Source organism: Protopterus annectens, chromosome 8.part1 (assembly GCF_019279795.1).
Source record: "Protopterus annectens isolate FY-2018-M chromosome 8.part1, PAN1.0, whole genome shotgun sequence".
Lineage (NCBI taxonomy): Eukaryota > Metazoa > Chordata > Ceratodontiformes > Protopteridae > Protopterus > Protopterus annectens.
In genome coordinates, this window is record NC_056742.1 from 70,843,149 (window position 1) to 70,868,145 (window position 24,997).

General features: G+C 40.6%; 1 protein-coding gene across 1 annotated transcript in view; it reads left to right on the top strand.

Annotated features, from left to right (window-relative positions):
- Positions 1-24,997, top strand: part of LOC122810195 (neural-cadherin-like) — a 1,307,756-nt gene that overhangs the window by 661,400 nt on the left and 621,359 nt on the right. The window contains exon 17 of the mRNA XM_044081677.1: positions 9,653-9,936. Within this exon, the coding sequence (XP_043937612.1) occupies positions 9,653-9,936 (284 nt within the window). The remainder of the gene's footprint in view (positions 1-9,652; positions 9,937-24,997) is intronic.

Sequence of the window (24,997 nt, forward strand, 5' to 3'; positions counted from 1 at the left end):
ATCTTCCCAATATTTCTTTAACTTTTTCACAATCATAATATATGTGCTGTCAGTCTGCTTTTAGTAATTTTTTGCATCTCTGACACATAGCATGTTCAATTTTATATAGCTTATCTATTTTATGAGGCAGAATATATACTCTATGATTGTATTTTCATGTAAATATCTTCCAAGATAAAGTATTACATATATTTCAAATGAACAGAAACAAAAAATATAAGTAATTATCTACAATCTAATCATCTTTAAATTATTTATTAAATTATTTTATCTTAAATCAGAACCAGCACTAACTTTTCTTTTCCTCATATTTTCCTGCAGTTTTTAATTATACCAAATATTTATAATTTGGTTTATTTATAATAGATGTTATCACTACAATACTGATCTATCTACGGAATAGAACTGTGGTTTGTTCTATGATACTTTTAAAAGAAGGGCGGGTTTCTCTCTTCCAATTTTGTATTAACATTTTCCTCATCAATATCTGCATAATAAGGAGTATTATGTTTTGATATATCCAGGAATTTATCTTATTCATTTTATGAGGTATAATATACATTCTATGAATATATTGTCATGTAAATATCTTCCAAGATAAAGTATTACTTGTTAAATTTATTGATTTTAAAATGTATTCTCTATTAATTTCATTGTCACTATTATTAGTTTCAGTTTGACTAATATTTATTTTTGAAATGTATTTTTTACTCTAATATTAATATATGAAGTTTAGATAAAGATTACTGTATTTCTCAATATCCCTTTGTGAACATTAAATAATATTATAACAATTAAGGAAATTATTTTTTTCTTTATCTGCCATTAAGTGCATTTTTATCTAACTTATTTCTGCTTGTATTATTAATAAGTATCTAATGTGTATAATCCAACTAAAATTCACTTATTATCCTATCCTGTCAAGGCAAACTATTTCCCTTTAAACAATCAGTCTAAAAATAAGGTTGCTTCTTCTTAGTTATTTCATTTTACTGTAATTGTAGCTGTCAATAAATCCTGGTCTACAAGCTATTGAAAAAATGGAGAAACTCTGTTTTTAATAGAGGCTTCCTAAAATAAAAAAATGAAATGTTTTTAACAGTATTGTTACTGATGAAACATGATTTCTATAATATATAGCATGGTTTTCATATATCCACACACTGTCTGAGTAATCTTATAAGATATTATTACCCATTAATATGCCATTCTATAATCAGTACTGGGGGCCTTGAGTGATTAAGCCATGATTATGCCCCAGGAAATCCAAGACTATCTACCTGTTGGAGTGTTTAATTATGTGAATCAGTGCTCAAGAAGAATGAGAGAGGGAGAGGGAAAAGGATGGAAGGAAGGAAGGATAGAACCAGCCATGCTCACTACCACTATCCCTCAGACAAGGAGTGGAAATGCAGAGGGTTGTCAGAGGAGCAAGTATTAAATTTACTCAGCCATCAATTGGTGGTAGTTTTTAAAGCAAGTGTACAAATGTGCATATTCTCTAGTGGTGGGCATTGGGGACTACTCAGGTCATCCATTTCATGCCCCCCCCCAAACCAGTGGATGGAGTTAGGCTATTCAAAAAAATCGTCTCATTGCTGGGATGACATCTAGAGCACAAAGGACCATCATGGCAGCATAACCAATGGCCCAACCATTTACTGTTTACATACTTGTACATTTAAACCTGTATAAATATTACTTGAGCTGCTAAATGTTAAGGAAATATCTTGCCCTAAATCAGACATACTCATGCCTTCAGAACTCCATTCAGTCTTTGCTGGGAGTATTTTTCTGGGTTCTTTTGCCAGTCCTTGAGAGCAGCACTTCTACTGTCTTTATTGGTTAGCTTACAAGGCTATAAAAAAGTATGGATCCACCAAGGAGTCCATTTTGGGGGCTAAAAATTACTTGGGATAGCACTTTTTCATCATTATTGTGATATGTGTCTTACTGCTGACTTTCTTATTTTTTCTTTTAGCATTTCAATCACCAGGATGGTAAAGAATATGCTGTACTCATCAGATTCCCCTTCTTGTATCCACTGTTGCACAGTTTACCCTGCTAATTGGGATTTCTTCTTTGTGCACTCCACATGTTTGAATCTGCTTGCTGAGATGATTTAATGTTGCATCCCCATCAGGTATTACAATTGAATAAGCATTTACCAGCCCAGCATATGCATCTATTTCTACTAGGAAATGTTGCATTTTCTTTTGAGTGGCAGAATCCAATGTAGATGACGTCTCACACTATGCTTGGTATGTTTCTCCTTCTCTGTTTCCCAGCTATATTAGTTATCAAGGGCTACTGTCTGTTTTCTGTACACATACACATAACCATCATCCAGAACAGTTTTTACATGGTTGGGTTGTAGAGGAATGTTTTTTGTCTTACCCACTGAAATATCTTATCATGGGACCATCTTGCCAAGCCATACCATATTGGATCAGTAGTTCTGGGGGTAGGAGACTGGCATAATGGTTAAGATGCTTACCTTACAGACACAAGGTGCAGGGTTTGATTCTCACATGGGGTAATTTGCTAGGCTTAAAATGGCCCAGAAGTGCAGTTAGTTTAGTACTAATCTATGAACCTATGACTGTTACAATCAGGTCTGATTCCTAGTTAGTCCAGAAATACTCCATCACACAGGAAAAATGTCTGAGTTGGCTTAGTTCAGATTTGTTCAGCTCAAGTCCCATAATTCATCTCTTCCGCACAAGGAAATTTTCCATCACTGTAATTTTTTTAGTTTGAAGCTGAATATCAACATTGTTGGCTATTTTTCAGTTCTCAGTGTAGATAAAGAATATCACATTTGCCTGTGCAGATGCTGGGAACATTTTTAGAGCCGCAAATTCAGAAAACTGTTTAATCCCCATAGCCCTGTTTGAATAAAATGATTTCATCTGAAGTCAGAAGGTAGTGATAATCCAAGTCTGCTTCCCTTTATAACATTTAAAGGGCAATCTCTGGGTCATTCATGTTCATAGGTTCATAGGTTCATAGGTTCATGCTAGGCTATCTGCCCTAGGGCATTTATAAGCCTAGCCAGAGTGTGTTTGGCTTTCGCCACCCATTTTAAATTAATTTTGCAATGCCCTTTTTCGAGGTTAGTATACTGTGCCTCTGTCTAACAGTGACACAGAAGTGATACCCGGGGTAAACCTACGATCTCCCATCCACTCATCAAGATTCCTTTTGAAGAGAGTCAATGAGGGACTCTACCTAACCTGGACTGGGATTTTATTCCAGAGTGAAGGGAGCCTCTGGGTTATGAATCTGTCCCTCCAGCATGTCCTATTTATTTCAGTGCTGAGGTTCAAGTCTCTCAAGCGCGTAGCTCGATGGGATTTGGATTTTCTGAGGTGCAGCATGTCCATTAATTCCGGGTTGGGCATGGCTTCATACGTCAGGCACAGATCGCCTCTGAGCAGGTGGTATGCCACTGAGTAGAGCTGGAGTTTCTTTAACCGGGCAGCATATGGCATCTACACAAACCAAAAAGAATCACTGTTCCAATGTTCACCAAAACACCAAAAATACAGAATGAAACAAAACGAAAATGCAGTGCTGGTGTAATCGCGTTAGTGGACTGTATAGTCAAACTTATTGTTTCTGCGTTTTATTGGACTGAAGAGTCGTTTTAATAAAGGAATTTGCGTGGATTACGGATTTGTGCCTCTTCCATCTGTTCTGTATTTTTGGAGCATATGGCATCTGTTTGAGCCCTTTGATCCTCTTGGTGAGGTACTTTTGGGGTCTTTCCAGTTGCTGCAGGTGTGTGGTAAGGTGCATCCCAAAAGGGGCATTGTACTCAATTATGGGCCTGATGAGGGATGAGTAAAGAGGCACGATGACCTCCCCTGATCTAGATGTGAATCCCTTCATGATTAGGTGGGCTATATAAAATGTTTTTCTAACCACTTTGGCCACGTGGTTTTCAAATGAGAGATTGCTATCAACTTGGGTCCCCAGGTCCCTAATTACTTCTTCTGTACTTAATGGATTACCACATATGTGGTAATTTGTGGGCACTTTGTTTTTGCCAAAGGGGATGACTATACACTTTTTGGCATTTAGCTTGAGGCCATGGCTCTGGCACCAGTTGTCTGTTTCTATGAGGCCCTTTTGGAGGATGCTTGTGTCGGCTGGAGAGTCGATTATGGTGCCCAGTTTGCAGTCATCTGCGAACTTGGTCAGCCACAGTCCTTCCGTGTTGGCCTATACCTCCGAGACATATATACCGAACAAGAGAGGTCCCAGGACTGAGCCTTGTGGGATGCCACCTGTAACTGGTTTGGAGTCTGACATGGCTCCAGCAATTCTAACCATGTGGGTTCTGTCCTTGAGCCAGTTTGCAACCCATCTAGTGACATAGGGGTTTATATTTAAGCTGGTGAGATTATCTATAATGCCCGAGTGGGGTATTGTATTGAAGGCTTTTGCGAGGTCCAGATATGCTGTGTGGACCACCTTCCCCTCGTCAATGGCCTTGGTGACTGTTTCAAAGAAATCAGCCAGGTTTAAGAGGCAGGATCTGCCCTTAACAAAGCCAAACTGGGTAGGATCCAGTGTCTGTAGGTCCCCAATATCTTTATTTATGAGGTCCATGATGATCCTTTCCATAGCTTTGCAGACCAAGCTAGTCAGGCTTATGGGGCGATAGTTTCCAGGATCCGTTGAGGCACCACCTTTGTGGAGATGGACCACTGTTGCTGTACGCCACTCTTTGGGTACATATCCTGTAGTAAGGCTGATATTGAACAGTAGTTTTATGTTTGGGTTTAGCTCTTCTTGGAGTTCATGTAGGACGCAGCCCAGGACACCGTCTGGTCGCATTGATGCTGTGTTTTTTGCTTTGGAGAGGGCGGCTCTTACCTGAGCATCTGAGTTGTCAGGGGGGCAGCATTCTGCTGGGATAGATATTTGCCCTTTTGGTAGGGAAGGGGGGGGAGTTTGCGCTGAACCTGTCAGCTAGGATGTTGGCAATGACTGTGGGTTCAGTGTATTTTTTGTCATTTTGGACTAATTCTGAGCATATCTGGGAATTCCCACCCAGGTCCCTAACATAACTAAAGAAAGACTTGTGATTATCCTTAGTGTCCTGTGCAATTTTTCTCTCGAAGCTGGCCTTAGACGATTTTATGAGTGCCCGTAGTTTTTTGCTAATACTGATCAGAGATGCCTTCCCTTTTTGGGATTTTGCTCTATCATGTAGTAGCTTCCTCCTTCTATTGTATAGTTTGTTTATGGCTGGGGTCCACCAGACAGGACGTCTGCCTTTGGAGGATTGGGTCTTGGTTTTATTTGGGATTGCATGATCCATGCATTCCTGAAGGTGTTCATAGAATGCGTTTATAAAGGATTCTGTGGCCTGGGCCGTATTTTCCACAGGCCCGGGGGCTTTGAAGGATTCCACCTTGGTTTTGAGGAGTGTGAAATTTGCTTTAGAGAAGTTTTTTCACTGTGGTTTTCTGGGCAGGGGGTGGGGTCGGGATGTGAATATCCAGTGAGATTAGTTTATGGTCTGATCTTACCAGTGAGGGATACACTTCTGGTCTGGAGCATAGAGTCCCCAAGTTGGTGATGATCAGGTCCAGTATGTTTTCCTCTCTTGTGGGAGTGGTAACAAAGTTGTTCCATAGCATTTGAGTTTATAAATTCTAGGAACCTTTGGGCTAGGGTGTTGGAGCTAGAGTAATGCTCCCAGTCTATGTTTGGGTAGTTGAAGTCGCCCAATATAATGGTGTTTGGAGAGACCTTCATATTTTCCAGTGTTCTCAGGAAGGCCGAGTGGGGTTCCTGGGTTTGGGAGGGTGGTCTGTAGCAGGCTATAAACTGGAAGGCAGTTTTACCCACTGTTAGTTGCACATGGATAGTCTCTGATGCTTCATGCTGTGCCACCAACCTGGAGGTGTGGGTATCTTTGACGTATATTGATATTCCCCCTCCTTTTGTGGTTCGGTCCAAGTTTTGGGGCCAAAAGCATGGTATGAGGTATAACCTGGTAGTGCTGGGGTGCTCTCGGGAGCCTTGAACCAGGTTTCTGTTACTGCACAGATATCGATGTTCTCCATGCTAAGGAGAGTTTCGAGTGCGTGCATCTTGAGGTTTAGACTTCTGGCATTGAGTAGCATTACTCTTAGTTTCTTATCCCTTGTGATACCTATGGAGGTGGGTTTGTCTTTTGAGCCTTGTCTAAAAAGGCACTATGGGGGTAGCAAGAGCCTTTGCCAATATCCAAAAGCCCAGGGGTGACAGGTGCAAGCCGTCCCTAGCGAAGCATCGTGGCTTGTCGAGCATGTCATCCCAGGCTGACAGGCTTTGGATCCCCTTTGAATGACACCAATACTTAAGCCAGTTGTTGAAATTGATCATCTTGTCTTCATATTGTGGCATCATTCTTGGTGAGGGTAAGATGCTACTCAAGGTCAGGGTCATACCGGCCTGAGCTACATGCTCAGAGAGCTCCTCTATGTCTCTTTTCATGTAGTCCAGGGAGGTATGTCTCAGGTCATTCACACCAGCATGGACAATGACTGAGTCATATTTGTACTTGCCTTGGAGTGACCTGAGTGCTTGTGTTATGTGGCGGATCCTAGCACCCGACAGGCAGCTCACCATGACCTTCTCCTTGTTCAGCCTGGTGAGTGGGACGTCAGTGTGCCTGACGATAGAGTCACCTATTACAAGTGTATCAGTTATGTTGTTTAGCCTTAAGGGCTGTGACTGTTCGGCACACTGGCTTTGTAAGCTATGTGTTGCACGTGTTTTGTTTTGGGGTAGCAGTTGCTTGGGTGTCTGCTTTGGAGGTCTCTGCTGCTTAGGCAGATTTTTATTTAGAGCCTCCGAGTATGTTTTTGTGTGTTTATGTATTTGGTTTGCTGTCGTGGTAGGTCTATGTGAGACTGGAATTGTAGTGAGTGTGGTTTCCTTCTCCTCCTGACTGGTTAAGCCAGTACTGAGTTGAGAGAGCTTAGCCCCCAGTTTGGCTATATGGTTGCATCTCTCACATGTGTTGGAATTTGTTGGGAGGAGGAGAGGGTTGTCTGTGTTCATGAGGCAGTTGTAACATTGCCTCAAGATTCCCAGATTCACCATCTGGACCGGAGAGGAGATTGACAACTGACCTTTGGACATGCTAGAATAGAATTGGGAATTCCTTTATAATTGAAAAAAGGGCCAATGGGGAACAAGGTACTCAAGGGGAGTTTGTGAGGGTGTGGTGCTTTTAATTTTTTAGTGCTGACTTAGTGAGCAAGTGGCAGGTAACTTAAATGCAATGTGTTACAGGTAACTTAAATGCAAAAACGACAAACAGTAACTTTCTTTCAAGTGAAACAAGGAAATAAGTACAGTAAGCAATGCAGATATCACTAGGGATCCACAGAAGCGCTGAAAAGCCACATTTTAGGTGAAATTAGCATTTCAGGGAAATAACAAGCAAACAAACAACAAGCATACAAACAAAGCTAGATTCAGCAGGCCTGGATCTAGTCTATGCTACAGCAAACAAGGTGTACCAATTTCAGTAAGAAACAGTTCAAATATGCAGGCACTATAAGCCTTTAACCAGAAATTCCCAGCTCAGTAGGGCAGAGTCCAACCTCTCCTTCCACAAGAGTGCAGACCACGAACCTTCTTAATGTAAAATAACTGGCCTGAAGCCCAAGTGCTTAAACCAGAACTAATACACTTTTAGAATAACAGACACTGAGCCCTCAATCAGCAGTTCCCAACTTAGAAGGATGTAAGCTACTTGTCCTGCCACCACAGTGCAGGCCACAAACCTTCTTAATGTAAAACAACTGGTCTGAAGCCCAAGTGCTTAAACTAAAAGGCTTAGAATGAGTTACACCAAGCAGTAATAAAAACAATTGAGTACTTTTAAGATGACGCAAAAGCAAAATAAAGTAGGAAGAAACACAAATACAGTAAAAGCAGATATATATTTTTTTTTAAGTGGAAAGAGAGAAAGGAGTAGCAGAAACTAAGCTGATTGGCCTTCTCAAATGTTCTCCCTGTACTGGGTAGAATGAAGTAATGACACTAGACTGGGAGGAGGGTCCCAGATCAAATTTACACTAGGGGTGGGCAACTGCAAAGCCACCAACTATAAAAACAGTATACCAACAGGAAGGGAGGGTGGGAAACAAACTGCAGAAATGTTTCTCACAGCTGAAAAGCAGCAGTGAGCCTTTAAATGAAAGTTTTAAACAGCTAAAGGAGCCTCTAGAAAAGAGTTTAACTGCAACAAGTTATTAGAAACAAACAACCCAACAGATGCTTAATAAAAGTGGACAATTTCCAGTTAATACCTCACACACAGTGAAACTAGCTAGAAAAATACACAGTACACAAAGTGCTATAAATAACAAAGAAATAAAGAACAAAATAAACAAAAAACAGGATACTTAATGTTATATATTATAGCTCCGAGTTTCCTCAGTGTCCTTCCTTCGATCAAGCTCAGTGTGAAATGGCAGAACACTCACAAATGAACTTCTTAGGTAACAGAAAGTTGAAACCTGAGACAGTTTTTAAGAAAGAAATCTCAAAAAATGTTGTTTTTATTTAAGTACTCACAGGAGACAGCTTCTTGGTGGCCAAAGTATCTGTTCTTACAGAGGTTCCTCAGTACTTGTCATTACCATTTCCATTTCATTAATGTCCATTATGCTGCTGCAACCTAAGTTCCCAGGTAATTGTCTTTAACCCATCCAGCAACAGATAAATGGGTTTCTACAGTCATTGATGCTTCACCTGCTTGTCCTTTATTTTTTAGTAGAGTCCAGGACCAATAAAGCATTGTTAACCTTGTTAATTTTCTCGGAGAAAAAACAAGCTGATCTACACAGCTGATGTGTTTCTGCATCAGCTTATCTTACGTACTATGAAATGAGACTTTAAGACTGAGGAGCGCATTTTGTATTCTAGGTGCTTGACAACAATGGTATTTGCAGTATTTTTACAGTATCATAGCTAAATGTTACATGATTTGTTCCTTAATAATACATTGTATTTCTTTAATGAAGTACACAACATTTATTTAATTAACTATACTACATGTGTTTGTATCAAACCTTTTGTTATATATGAACTGTAAAGTTAATGGAATGTTCTTTTTTCAGGATTATGCATCCTAGCACAGCCATGTATGCTGAACCACTGGGCCCTTTTATTCTTCATGCTTTCTGTCTAATGTAAACTACCTTGGCATTCACATGCATATTAGCATATATATTACTATTTTACTATTTAATAATTTATTATATTATATTATATAATATTATATAATATTTACTAAGTACTATTTTCTCCTTTTTCTTTCAATTAGTAAGAGTTGAGACTTATGTCCTTGTTGAACATTAATAAGTTTTTGTGCATATATCCATGATATTTTTTTGTTATAACCATAAAGGCGGTATCCTCTAGCAATCTGTAGCTATACAAAATGAATTCAAAGTGATTTATTAAAAAAATGCTATCAGTTCATTTGTGTTTAATATGATAACAAGAGAATGTAAGCTGCTAGAACACAGAAAAACTAGGAACTCTTCCATACTATAGATAATCTATAGTACTAAGCTGCACAACTGTTATATATCCTATCCTACATAAAGTGAGATATCCTTTATTCATACAGATGCCAATGCTAAGCTGAGATATCAGATCATGTCAGGAAATGTCAATGGGGTATTTAATGTTGAACCTGAAGCTGGCACTATCTTCATCTCCCAGTCTCTGGATTTTGAGAGAGCACAGAGGTACGAGCTTCATTTGCTTGCATCAGATGGTAAATGGGAGGATTATGCAGTTGTTGCCATCAGTGTGACAAATAAGAATGATGAAGCACCGGTTTTCTCAAAGAGTGAATATTATGGCAGTGTAATTGAAGAGCTTGACGGTTCACCCATTTTTGTACTCCAGGTAAGCAACCTTTGCAAATACGTATGTACTGCTAAACTTTAAAATATTAATCAATGTTAGTCAATAATAAAATAACAACTGAAGAGATTCTGGGTGCATAGCTGGGAAGACTTAATGATAACTGCAAAATAGTTGCTATGTATTCATCAGTGTCATAAAAATCAAGTTGACTTTACTGTCTCCACCATATTATAAAAGCACCAACAATTTTTAAAATTAGAAATATGCATTTTTTTCATCACATGATTAATTATGTCAACAGTTTTCTAGTGTTTTTATGTACCTGCAAACATTTTTCGCTAATATACTGGCAAATTAGATAAAAATAGTTGAAAAAGACAGCTTTTCCTATGATAAGATTAACTTCCTATAATGACCTACAAGTCACAGAATCGCCAGAAAGAAGTCTTCTGTCTCAATGAACTGTGTAAGAGTCAAGAGTGGTCTACACCATGCAAATGTTACTGTTGAAGCAGATATGTTTACAAGAGTAGTATATGTTCACTGTATTTTCACACATTACTGTATTTTCAGGAAACTCACTGAAATTATTTCAGAATACTGTAGAATATTATCCCAAACTAAACTATAAATAATAAAACTCAGAAATTGCACAGGTTTCTAATCATGAGTCCTTGTACAAATCTGTTGTTGAAAATGATATTCTTATCTGCTTGATTAGAAACCATACATATAAGAACACTGCAGAAATGTATGTGGGTTAATGGTATCTCAGTATATTTAATGTGCTGCGCCACATAGGCTACCATTTTGGCTTCTGTGGACATAGTGTTCATTTAACTGTTTCACTGAAATGTACATATTGTGTTCAGATTAGTAATACAACTGTATTGTATTTCAAATGTTTATAGATCTTGAATGTGGAGATTTCTTATTGACAGGTCATGCCTACTCAAGCTGGTGGACTTCTTTGAGAAGGTCACCAAAGCTATGGATGAGGGCAAAATGGTTCACACTGCCTACCTTGACCTGGCCAAGGAATTTGGCACAATATCCCACTCAGACATTGTTGACAAACTCAAGAGATTAGGTACAAACCCTTATGTCAGCTGGTGGATAGCCAACTGGCTCACAGACAGGACCCAGGAAGTTAGAACTGGGGAGGCCACCTCTACAAAGAGGCCAGTCACAAGTGGAGTACCTCAGGGATAAGTCCTGCAACTGCTCATTTTTGACATTTACTTCTTTGGAGTCAAGGCCGATGTCAATGGCCTGTGGCTCACTAAATTTGGAGAGGATTAAAAATTAGGAGCTGTCATTGAATTCCATACCAACACAAGTGTTGTCCAGGAAGGGCTAACATAAACAAACAACTGGTGTCAGAGCCATGGACTAAAAACTAAATTTCAAGAAATGCATAATAGTACCCTTTGGGAAGTCATCCACCCCTGGTAACTATCATATTGACAACACACCAAAAAATTTGACCCTGTAGTCAAGAACTTGGGAACACATATAGTAATCTAGCCTTTGACCATCATGTGTCTATAGTAGTTAGGAGACCATTCTATGCTGCTCAACTTGTAAATAAAGATATGGCATCTAGATCCAAGGAAGTCATTGTTCCACTGTATTCAGCATTCATCAGACCTATCATTGAGTACAATGCCCCCTTTGCTCCTTATATACATAACTAGGCATATCCAGCAATTGGAATGTCCACAGAGGTTGCTGACTAATAGAATACAGGATGTAAGTAACATGTTCTATGCAGACCACCTCAAGGCCCTATCCCTGTATTCTGTCTCCTACAGGCTGTTGAGGGGAGATCAATGCTTGGCATACAAGGCATTCAGACGCCACTCTGATGGACCTTCTGGGTATCCACAAAACAAACAGCACAGAAGTATTCATTCTAAAGGCTTACACTTTGCCTGTGATATAAATAGGACCTGCTGGAGAGACAGGTATGTATTCCAGAGACTACCTTATCTCTGGAACAGACTCCCCATCCATGTGAAGCAGACTTCCTCTTTAAGCCAGTTTAAGTGTAACTTGGACAATTGGATGGGGAACAGAATATGCATCCCTGGTTTGGCACCTATGTCTCTGATGGCCCTTGCTTGTAAATGTTTCATCTCCCAAGCCCCTGCTGACACTTATCAAGGGTATCAGAACTTGTCAGAGATTTGGGATGCATGGCTAGACTTAAAAAGGCCCTTGTGGTTGTTAGCCTAGCAAACACCTATGAACCTATGGACCTGTAGAGGTACCTGCTTACAGGTATGCTGTTGGTGATTTTTTTTTTTAAATGCAGTTTATAAACAAACATGTATATGTAAGTATTACAAGCACAAGTAAATAACTGATGAGCTTTAAGTGCTCTCTATATGAATGATGGTTGGCAAGACATTTGTTCAACTCAGGATTATTTTTCACATGTTATTTTTAAAGTTTGTTTGGCTGTAGTGTCACTCTAATAATTTTCCATACTTGTAAAGTCTTGCCTTCCATATGACTTGATGGTCCCAGCTTGTCTCATGCAATAGGACTATAACTTCTTGGATTAGAGATCTCTAACTCACCATGCTATATAAGGAGCAAAGAGAAGGAAACCTCTCTGCCTGCTGGGACCATGCATATTATTTTTAATCCTACTCCCCTAAAGACCAACAAGTACAACACAAAGGCAGATGTTGAAGAACTCCAGTGAAGGAGGGGAAAAAGATGTGCCATATTTCCAGTGAGAATTATACTCTACACATTTCTCCAGTTCTGGCAAGTATTTTACTACTTTTGATACCATGCCATTCTAGCAAATGTACTTATATCACACAGACAATAGTTGTAGTCAAGACACAATTAGGTTCATACTGCTTACTGAATTGTCCAAAGCCACATGACATACTAATCCCTGTAACTAGCTTTTCAGCTCATTAGCTAGAGATGTACCATTTAAAGGTGTATAGCCTGTATCTAATAAGACAATGGGTGCACATTTCCTTGGTTTTACTCATCTTTCCCTCAAATCTTGGAAGATCAAAGGGCTCTTGTGCCATTCTGGAGCTCAATCTATCCCTTGGACACTACCAGGCAGGTCTAAAGTAACCAGACCTAGCCACTAATGATGGCTGAATTGGCATTGATCGCACAATCCCATATTTTCTGCCCAGCTCCTCCAGTGTATGATTGCCTGGTGAAATCCATGTCTTTGAAGTTTAGTCTCAATCTGTGCCAAGGAGCTATCTTTTCTTTTTGAGATAATAAACACATTTCTTTTAATGGATCCTGATGGCCTCCTTATCATTGTCACATGACTGGCTGCCCATTTAATATTTGGCAAATAACTAATGAAAAGGATAATGGCATCTCCATGACTAAATTCCCTTCCTTACTCTCTCCCAAATTCTACCCATAGAAGAACCAATCAATAAAAAACAAAATGAAAACTCCAACAAAGCTAGAACTTCCACTGGGTAACCTCCCAAACCTCTTGTATCAGAGGCACGTGGGATATATGCAAATGATCCTTATGAACATCAGGTGTTTCAACTCATTGGCGTGTCATGGGCATTCAGAATCGCCAGTGAGCTGAAACACCTGATGTTCATAAGGATCATTTGCATATATCCCATGTGCCTCTGACCCATAGAAGAACCCAAAGTAATAGTCATCTGTCCCTTTCAGTGAAAACATTAATTAATTCAGTGACATGCAGACCCTCCCAAAAATCCTGTAGTAAACCCTTGAGGTTATACTCAAATTGGCGTAAAGTATGTGCTGCTTTCACATTTCTTTCATTATGCTATTACAAAAAAGTCATCAGTGTGTGGAGAATTTCTGAACTATTTTGGTAATTAATCTTCAGAAATATAAGAAACTGAATTCATTCATATGTTAACTTGGAAACTGAACATGTCTATCTTGGACCCTTTTCAGCCATATTCTGGGAAACAAGGACAAGGATAAATATAATTTGTATAGAAAGTTTACAGTAGCCTATCAACCAATATATTTTCTTGGAGATATGAGAAAAATAGAATATCTGCAAAACCCGTGCAAATACTGTAAGAATGTACAATCTCTACAAACATAGTGGGTAGAAGGCAGGATTCAACACCAGCATATAGAACGGTGATTCATATATTGTAATATAAAAATCTTAATGTATACACACATGGGATTCATTCCAGAATCATATGAGAAATTTGTTGAGTTTAAATGTACATCATTAAATCAGATTATTTTGTTTATTTTATTTGACATTTTTACTGGAAAAGTCTGACTGGGACAATACCCCATTTTCATTGGCGACTTGGGGAGAAAAGCTCCACATTGACATAATATCGCTACAGTTAAAGTTTTTACAAAATCTAATACAGAGCAACATATCAGCTAAGTAAAAATGCAACTTTAGTTCATACAGTGTGAACCTATACATACATAGTGAAAATATTTGTACAGATATAACAACCTGAAAAAGAACATTGTCAATATTTAAAGTATTAACAAGTTGCAATTCACAGAGATGATGTAACACACTATTTTCTTTGGAACAGAGATGGCTAGATAATATACTTTAGCCAAAATTAGATTTGTCATTTATCTAAGAAGTAGATTGATTATGTTTGGAGAAAAGGAATTAGTAAAAAGTATGCTGGAGGGTGGAAGGAAGGTGGCATTAGTTCAGCCAAGGGTAGTGCAGAAGCAGAGCCAAGTCTTATTCAGTAAGTCTTTTAGTAGTTGTTTAAAGATGGAGAGGCTAGCGGTAGATCTAATATACAGAGGGATAGAATTCTGTTTTTTTAGCAACAGCATACAAGTACAAACTTTGTCCGAAGGATTTGTAGGGATTATATTTATGTTCTTCATTAGACTGAAGTAGTCTGTTAGGCTGGTAGAAATGGAGAGCAGAAGTAAAAGCAAGGCAGCCATCAGCTTTTTAAATAATGTTATGTGTGGAGATAAGCTGTATGTCATCTAAGTGGTGAGGCAGTTCTAGCCAATTCAAAGCCTTAAAAGCAGTACAGTGGTGGCTACAGTACTGTTTGTTGGTAGCAAATTTTGCAGACTTATTATAGCATGGCTCCAGTGTATTTTTAACTGTAGCTTGAAGGTTGATTATAATCAGTGCCCCATATAAGAGAGAGATGGGAGAATGAGGGTCATGGCAAGAGTGTTTTTTCTGTTGTTGCAAAGGAAGTTTTTGTGCCCATAGATAATTCCTAATTTTGTCAGTCTTTTTTTTTTGTGATATTTTGAACATGCAGGTCAAATTTAAAGTTATCATCTATAATCACTCCAAGAAGTTTTGTATAGGAGACATCTTCAATTTCAGTTTTGTTTAGTGAAAAGGTTTTGAAATTTGCTTTATCGGACATGTGTGATTTGGGGAGAAATAGCAGTAACTATTTTTTTTTTTTTTTTTTTTTTTTTTTTTTTTAGGGTGGAGCAATTTCTCAACTGAGGAAAAAGCTTCATGTATGATATGGAGTAGTTGCGGCAAGTTATTAGATATACATATAAGCATAGAATCATCACCATATTGTATAAGAGAGGCTGGATCTATAGAGGTATAGTGGTCATTGATAAAGATGTTAAAGAAGATGGGGCTAAGAAAAGGACTTAGGATACACCAGTGGAGATTTGCAGGTTAGGGAGAGAGAGAGTATTCTGCAATTTTACAGATTGGAGCTTGTCAGTGAAATAGCTAATTGATTCACAGTAATGAAGAAGGGAAGAGTCCAAGTCGAAACAGTTTTTACATGAGTTTAGGGTGAGAAACTCTATGGAAGACTTTTGACAGGTCAAAGAATAAGCAGGAAAGAAGTTTGCCTGAGCACTTGTATTTCTCTATGGTGTCAATGAAAGATAGGGTAGCAGTAGTACTGTGTGTTGGGCAGAAGCCATTTTGGGTATATGTTAAGAGCCATTCTTGTAGAAACTAGTGGAGGAATTGCTTATGAGTCCATCTTTCAAGAATATTTGAGAGAGGTGATAATGTTGCAATAGGCTGAAAATTAGAGACATCAACAAAGGTACTACTTTTATGAAGAGGGATAATATAAGATTATTTCCATATTGTACATAGGATTCAGCAGTTGATCTACTGATAAGGATAGAAACTGGGCAAGCTATGGCATCACCAGCTATCATTAGACATTTTTTTTATCATTGATGTGCAGACAAGTTCTAAGTAGAGGTTGCTGGTAAAGAATATAGACGGTGAATTAGGTTTATGTGAGGATGATAGAGGAGGGGTAATAAATGAGTTTGTAGTGTGTATGGTGTATGGAGAATGTTGGTTTTGGTCTAACCTGTTTATATCTGAAATGCTAGGATATGATGTTATTATGGGAGTGGTAGAAACACTGGATGGGGGTGAAGCATTTTTATTTTGAGAGGCAATGCTTTCTATGAAATACGTATTGAGTAAGTTAGCTATTTCTAGTGGAGTGCTATTATGAAAAAGGGTTTTGTTCCCTATTTGAGCACGGATGTAACAGGTTGTGTATTGATGTCCAAAAATTTTTAGGGTCACTTTTGTGTTGAAGTTGTTGATGCCTATAATGTTGTTTGTTTACCTATGTTAACTTTTTTTTTTTTACTCAGATTGCATAATTCTCTATAATGCTGCACATTATAGAGAGTTTTAAGTTTAAGCCATACTTCCCGAGCTTTGTGTCCATTAAACAGTACATTTTTTGTCTGGGTAGTGAGCTATCCCTTTCAGAACCCGCTACTGTATAGCACTGAAAACTCTAAATTGGTTAGAATTCCCACATCAACTAACATATACACAACTTCTTACCACCTATAAAATTATCCAGCGCCCATCTGCCTGTTCAGCATTAAAAAAACATTTAACGTAACTATGTTCTCAATTGGTCACAGTGATTCTGTGACCAAAAACTCCTGTCTGTCTATAAATCTTGCACATCTGCTGGGTATTGTCTATAATGGTACAAGGCTGGTAAGATCGGGAACTCCTTACCTGTATCCATCAGGTCTATACCCACCCTCCCATCTTTCAAACCACTCTGAAAGACTTTCTAGTTCTTGCTCAGAACCAGGATAACCTATATCCCTAAATGTGAACAAGTACCTTTTCATTCCTTATACCTTCTTATTCTCCCTTCTTCATTTACTTCCTTACTGCTGTCTAATTCTCTTCTCTGATTTTCTCTCTAAATATACCATAAGCCTGTTTTCCTTCATATCATATTGCAATTCCTATTTGTATTTACACTAACTTACCTTTAGTTTCTCTACAAACTGTCTAAAATTTCTCTAAATATAAAACAATTGTCATATACTTTGTATCGATTCTTAACCAATGTTTTTATGTTATGTCTAATTTGTTATAATTATTTAAACTGCATATGCTTTTGTTTTATTTTTGAAGATTGTAAAATTGTTGTTCTTAAAATGTTTTGTAAATAATGTGGAGCTTTTCTCCCTGGGCCTCCGTTGAAAATGGGCTTCTACCCATAGTGTCAGGCTTAAGCTAATTTTCTGTGATGGCAAGCATGTCAGAGTTATACTGTGATATCCAGGCATGTGGTTCTTAAAATTTTCTGCAAATGCTGTGGAAATTTTAGAAGATCAGTTGGGGAATGATGGGGTGAGAGGTTTGGTGTGCTAGTTTTATTTGTATGGATAAATGGTGGTTTAATGGTAGGACATTACAGTTGTGAATAGGTATAATATGAGGTGGTGGTTAAAGTTGGACTAGTTAAGTCTCATTTTATATGTGTGGTCCTTTTCTATTTAGATTAATTAGTGCATTTTGGGTCCTGTGTTAGGGTGGACATCACCACACTGTGGGGTTTTTGAGAGTATGTATTGATTTAGAGGGGACCTGTATGAGTTTTATTATTTGAGTAGAGTAGTGTGCTGAAAATAAAAACTAGATAAGATATTAAAAAGGCAGGGAGATATATTAGTATAGCTAGTCCTGATTTCATAGTGTGATGAGTAAACTGTAGTAGGTGAGGTGTACAGAGGTGAAAGTGTACAGTGATATTTTGTTAGATAGGATGTTAGTAGCAGCAGAAAGAGACATGATGTTTGGAGAAACATTTGAAATTTCAGAGGTTATAGAGGAAGGTAAAAGTCAGGTGTAGTATGAAGTGCAGGAATATATAAGAATCTCAATGGCAACATTCAGATGTGCTCTGAGTTACAGCACAATGGCACTAAATATACAGAACCAACTGATATTGCCAACATCCTGGCAGATAGGTTCAGTGCTAACTTTACCCCCCTCTCACCCTTTAGAGGGCCCATTTCTATACTGGAAGAATGCAAAGTTCCTGTAATCACAGCTGCACAGGTAAAAAGCACACTCTCCAAAGCCAAGAACACAGCATCCATGGGATCTGACAATATCCCAGACTGCGTTCTACAAGAACTACAGAATGAACTGGTACCCTACCTAAGTACCATGTTCATTCATAGCCTCACCTCAGGCTTTGTGCCCACTGAATGGTGCACTGCAACAGTTATCCCACTCCACAAAGGGAGAGCCATGATGGACCCCGGGAACTACCGCCCCATTAGCCTGACGAGCCTGGTCTGCAAGGCCATGGAATGTATCATCATGGAACTCATAAACAAAGACATTGGTAATCTCCAAACTCTGGACCCTATCCAGTTCAGATCTGTAAAAGGCAGATCATGTCTCCTAAACCTGATTGGCTTCTTTGAAGCAGTCACCAAAGCCATAGATGAGGGTAAGGTGGTTCACACAGCTTATCTAGATCTCGCCAAGGCTTTTGACACCATACCCCCACTCTGGAATTATAGATAAGCTCACTAAACTAGGTATAAATCCCTATGTCACAAGATGCGTTGCCAACTGGCTCATGGACAGAACCCACACTGTGAAAGTAGCAGACTCCAAATCCGACTTCAGACCAGTGACAAGTGGAGTACCACAGGGTTCAGTCCTGGGTCCTCTCCTGTTTGGTATCTACTTCTCTGAAGTACAGGCTACACAGAAGGTCTTTGGCTAACAAAATTTGCAGATGACTGCAAACTAGGAGCCATAATCGAAACTCCTAATGATGTGGACATACTACAAAAGGGCCTCACTGAGACAGATGCCTGGTGTCAAAGCCATGGCCTGAAGCTCAATGCCAAAAAGTGTATTGTTATCACCTTTGGTAAAATCTCTGTACCCATGAACTACCACATAGCTGGTAGTCTACTTAATGCCGAAAATGTGATAAGAGACCATGGGACACAGGTGGACAGTAGTCTCGTCTTTGATATTCACATCACCACAGTGGTCAGGAAATCCTTCTATGTGGCTCACCTCATCACAAAAGGTTTCTCATACAGACAAAAAGAGGTCATTGTTCCCCTCTACTCATCACTCATTAGACTCATTATAGAGGACAACACCCCTTTTGCTATGTGCCTCACAAGACATCTACAACAACTGGAAAGGCCGCAGAAATACCTCATAAAGAGGATTACTGGCCTCAAAGAGATGCCCTATGCAGACCATCTCAAAAAACACCAGCTTTACTCCATCGCATATCGCCTACTCAGAGGTGATCTCTGCCTAACATACAAAGCTATGTCAAACCCAGAGCTGTTGGACATGCTCCACTTAAAGAAATCCCAATCCCTCCGAACTACATGCTCTGGACCTAAACCTTGTCACCACAATAAACAGAACATGCTGGAGGGATAGATTCCTGTCCTAGAGACTTCCCATACTCTGGAACAGACTACCTATCTATGTCAAACAGAGCTCCTCATTAGCACTCTTCAAGAAAAATCTTGATGATTGGATGGGAAATAGGAAATTCACCCCAGGGATCAATTCTGTGGCTCTGCTCGACAGGGGCACAGGAAAATAATTTTCTTGGGTGGCGAAACCAGGGTACATTTTTGGCTAGGCTTATATAGGCCCTAGGGCCTATAGTCTAGTACCCACATATGAACCTATGAATACAGAGGTGGAGTAAATGAAGAGAAGTAAGTGGAGAAGATAAGTCTTATTGTGTAATAATGAGAGAAGAAATGGAGGATGACTAATGATATTTGAAGTCAGATGTATAAAGAACAGACTAAAACCAAGAGCACAGAGAATGAAATTCAGGTGAGTGTAATAGTGTGAAGAGTAGATGAGTCAGTTGAACATTTCTTTGGTTGGAGGAGTTGAGAGCCTGTGAGTGGTTATTATTGAGATGGTTATGTTGCTACTGCTGGGAAGATTGAGGGATCTTGACATAGGTTGGAATTTGGATAGAGAGGAGTATGCCAAGTGTAAAGGAAGTGATTTTGGGGTGGGTGGGAGTGGTGATAAGGTGGGGAGTGAAGCAAAGCCGAGCATAGCCAGGTGAACTGGAGCTGGATCAAACTGAGTCCTGCAGGAAAACAATCAGTCAGGATCATCAAAAGGTAAGTAAAAATGTCTTAATAGACTAGGGCACAGCAATAGTAGTGGCACTGTCAAAAACTAACAGAAAACAGATGGAAGTGATCATAGCATCATAGGAGGTCACCAGGCTATCGACCCAGAGGTCATTTCAAGCCTAGCTGTTTCTTCCCAATGTAATACCATAGATTCTCTAGTCAATACACAGGATTGTATTTAGTAATGACTGTCCATGTCCGGGAGGCTTGTGGGTGCTATCTCTGGTAAGAATCTATGGTGCCCCATCCACTTGTCCAGGGAAGATATTATTAGGAGGAGATAGAACAGGGCAGTGTATCAAATAGCAGTAAGAGAATGCTAATGAAGCTAGGACTGGGCCAGCCCAGATGGGAAAAAATAGACAGGGAGTTGAGTGAGATATATGTAGCAGACAGGAGAAGATCAGTAATAAGTAACTGTGCCTTCTAACTGAGAGACAACAGGAGAGTGTCTAGGGTACAACAGTAGAGTAATAAATAAATGGGCTCAGTAGGAAAGGAACCAGGTATAGAAAGTATTCTAAAGAAATCTCAGTATTCATATAATAAGGAGAAAAGGGGCAGCTGCACTCACTCTAAGCAGGAGAAACCAACAGCAGTGAAATTTCCCTACACTAATCCAGGAAGTACCTAACTAAACAGTTACAATATAAGGAAGGTCCTTACTTAAGGCACTTCTTTGTGACCTTTCACTCTAATGCCCTCTAGACCTGAAATAACTGGATGGCCTGACCATGCTTCTGAGCTTTGCCTAATGTTACCAGTAACTTCACTCGAGGGGAGGGGCTGGAGCATACCATTGCTGTACTGAAGGCACTTCTTTGAGTCCTCCCATGCTAATGCCCTCTGGAGCCAAAATGCCTGGATATCTTGACCCTGCTTTGGCGCCTTTCCTGATGTTACTAGTAATGTCACTGTGACTGGGGGACAGGGGCTTGAGCCTAGCCTCAACTGCCCTGAAGCTAATATGATGACACAGCCTGTTGCAGTAGCCTTCTCTATATGGGATTCCTGTCAGAGACTGAACAAGACAGCCAGCTTCCAAAGCTTTAGGTAACCTTCCACAAACCCTAGCCACTGTACAGCTTGAGGAGATCACCAGAAAATCAGTGGCTAGGGTGCCAAAACTTCATAACCTTCTTGTTATTGAAGTGCAGTGTTGCCTGCAGGATTCAAGTGATCAATGGATAGCTAGTGCTTCACCAAGGCTTAGCACATAAGTACCCCATTGGGGTATATCTCCCATTTCATTTGCTGTGAAGAAAGTTTATTCTGTGAAAAATATTTTGTAAGGGCTAGTACTGATGCTTTTAGCGGTTGTCACTAAATAATTTTACCCCAAATCTGACAATGTTATGTAGTCCAATCTCACCTATATTCTTACCCGTGGGTTCGGAGCTGAATGTCGGCTCTGACTCAGCCAACTTTTCTAGCTCAAAGTCTTTCTATTAGCTGGGCTAAGATGGCATCCCATGCTGTACTGCTCTCTATCCCCAGATCTCGTTTGCCGCTCATGTAGCTCGGACGTGGTCTCACTCTTGGCTGTGGCTAAGTACCCTTTTTTCTTCTTTAGCAGAGAATTTGTTGCAAACAAAAAAGCTATTTTAATAGCTATTGTGTGTTCTTGTCTTGTCTTGTGGAAAAGTTGTGTTTTTGATCGTTTCTGTGGTATCCCATTTCAGTTAGAGGACCTAGTCTGTCCCCTTACTTTCATCGTGTCATAAAAACTTTACCGGGTCTAAAACCATTTAAATTAGAGGTATAGTCCCTTCCCCTTGTGTTTGTGTCTAAGGATCATTTAAGTTAGAGATCTTGTGGTATTTGTTTGTGGTAGGCTTTTCCCACCTTGTGACTGTTTGACCGTTGGTCCTTTTATTCAGTGATTCTTTGTCTTTTGTGCTTTTTGTTGTTGATTAGCGATGTCCAAAGATACTAAGGAGCACAAGCCCTCAGGCTTCAAGAAATGCTCTAGATGCAGTTATAAAATGTCCATTACCGATGGACATTCTGTCTGTGTTTATTGTCTGGGAGCGATTCATCTCCAGGAGTCCTGCAGCTTCTGTCATGCCTTTAGTCTGAGAGTTCTTCAGGAAGGGAAGAATAAATTGATTTTGAAGGGACTTCTGAAACCCTCCTTCGAGGAGGGTATGGAAACCACTTCCAGCTCTAAGGCAAAATCCTCTAAATCAAAAAAGAGATCTCCGGCTCCATCAGTCTCCTCAGAGCCACCGGAGAAAATAGCAAAATCTGCTTCGACATCCTCGGCTCCATTGTCTTTGGGGCTGCAGGAAATGTCACTTGTTATGAAACCTGCTTTGGCTCCAATCATCTTGGAACCTATTCAAAACCGATTGCCTAGCATTAGGCCAGTACCCCCTCCTCGCAGGTCTCCTTCGGAGAGGAGGTCTTGATCTCCTTCTCTATCCTCTAAATCCTCCAAGACCTTATCAGATGTGGATGTCGATAGAGTGGTGCAGAGACTCCTTCAGTCACCGGTTTTGGCAAAATTGTTCTCGGCTCCAACCCAGTCGGCTCCGGAGCCTGTCCTTCAACCTGCTTCAATACTTCCTCTTCCAAGCATACCTCAGCTTTCGGAGCCGGAATGCTTGGCTCCATGTGATTTCCCTAGGTCAGTTCCGACAGCCCCTCCTGGCTTATCGGTGCCGATGTCAGCTCCGACCCCGTCGGCACCATCCACGGGATTCAGGACTCAAGATTCTTCGGTTGGACCCAAGGGAGAGGCTTCGGGGCACCCCTCAGTTCCTAGTCTCCCTCTCGGTGCTTCGGCATGGGGAAGTTTGACTCTTGTCATGGCTTCGGAGGCTGGTTGTTCTTCGGACTCTGGGGGACCAGCCTTCGAGGCCATGTGGAGCGCGCTGGCCAGGTCATCAGCAGCATCATGCAGGTCAGTTATTCTGTCCCCTACTACACCTGTGCAGGTCTCTGATCACCATCTATCTCTAGACAGCAGAGCCCCAAGGCCTCAGGGTTCCCCCAAGAGTGGTCCCCACATTTCTGAGGGCCCCTCAGAGGTTTTGCCTGAGGAGCCACCCAGAAAGAAGACATGCAAGAAAAAGCACATAGATTCCCAGGATGAGTCTTTCACATCAGACACCAACCTCGAAGAATAGGAAGGGTCCCCCAAGTCATCCTCTGAGGATGTTTCTTTCACTGACATCCTAGAGATTTTGAAACAAAGAGGTGACTGGTCATCCAAAGCACCTTCTGAGGAGGAGTCGGTCTTCCTGAAGGCCTTTGGTGCTCAGCCCTCTGCCTCCTGGGTGTCTTCACCCTTCGACGAGCTTCTGAATTTGGTTCGTCGAAGGGTGTGGAAAACCCCTGACTCTGTGGAACCAGTCCCCAGGAGACCCAATAAATTTTGGTCTGCTCCCCCTGATAAGGAATTTCTGTCCAAGGGAGTCCCTGTGGATGCCATGGTGGTGGCAGCTGCCACTCAGAAGGAATTAGCCAAGACGTCTTCCACCGTCCATCCCCCTAACAAGGAGGCTAGGACCATGGACTGGTACGGGAAGCGTACTTTTTCTTCAGCGACCTTTACCCTATGGTCACTGAATTATTTATCTCACTTTACACGGCTCCAGAGAGATCTCCTCAAGGAGCTTGGAGATACTCTCATGGGTAACATTTCTGAGGTGGTGGCCCAGACAGTCAACACTCAGATGGCTACCCTCAATTCCATTGCAAACTCCTCCATGAAGCTGATTTCATATGCAGCCGAAGGAGCGAGTAGGGCAGCAAGTTCAGGAGTTCTTAGGAGGCAGGCCTGGATGCGCCTTTGTCATTTCGCAGTGGCCTTCAAGTCTTTATTCACTGATGCCCCTTTCAATGGTTCCTCTTTGTTCAGAACCAAGGTGAAAGACACCCTCACCAGGTGTGAGCAGGAGGGAAAAACTCTGTCTGCCATAGGAGTCCATTTTTCCCTTCCCTCTAGGCCTTATCCCAAGGCCCAGAGAGGTGGCAAAATGTGGTTCAAGAAATCACAGAGGTTTTTTCCTGGTGCACAAGGTGAGCACCCCTCCAGAGGCAGGGTATGGGGTGGTTACTCAGGGAGATGCCGCCCTAGGGGCAGAAGAGGCCCCCACAACTCAGGAGACTGCGATTCCTTTCGTGGTTCTCCCTACCGCCGCTCCTGATGGGAGGCCCGACTGTGCGTTTCCGGAGCCAGTCGGGGGTCGAATCTCATTATACCCGGAGGCCTGGCAAGAGATCACCCAGGACCAATGGGTTCTATGAATAATTTCCAGAGGATATGTCATCCCCTTCTTGTCAAATCCCCCTCCAATCAAGAAAATCCCGGATGTTCCACCCAGTCAAAGGGATTACACAGCTTCAGAAGTTTCATAGCTGCTAGGAAAAGGAGCCATCCATGTCCCCTCAGACCAGATCGGATTAGGGACTTACTCCAGATTCTTTTTGGTGCCGAAAAGGACAGGAGACCTGAGACCTATATTGGATCTCAACCAATTGAACACCCATGTGCAAAAGTCCAAGTTCCGAATGGTCACATTGAAGTCTATTCTCCCATTGTTGGGAAAAGAAGTGTGGATGTGCTCCATCGACCTCAAGGATGCTTACTACCACATAATGATGGACAGGACATCCAGAAGTCACCTACACTTCTGGGAGCCAGTCATTTTCAGTTTTGAGC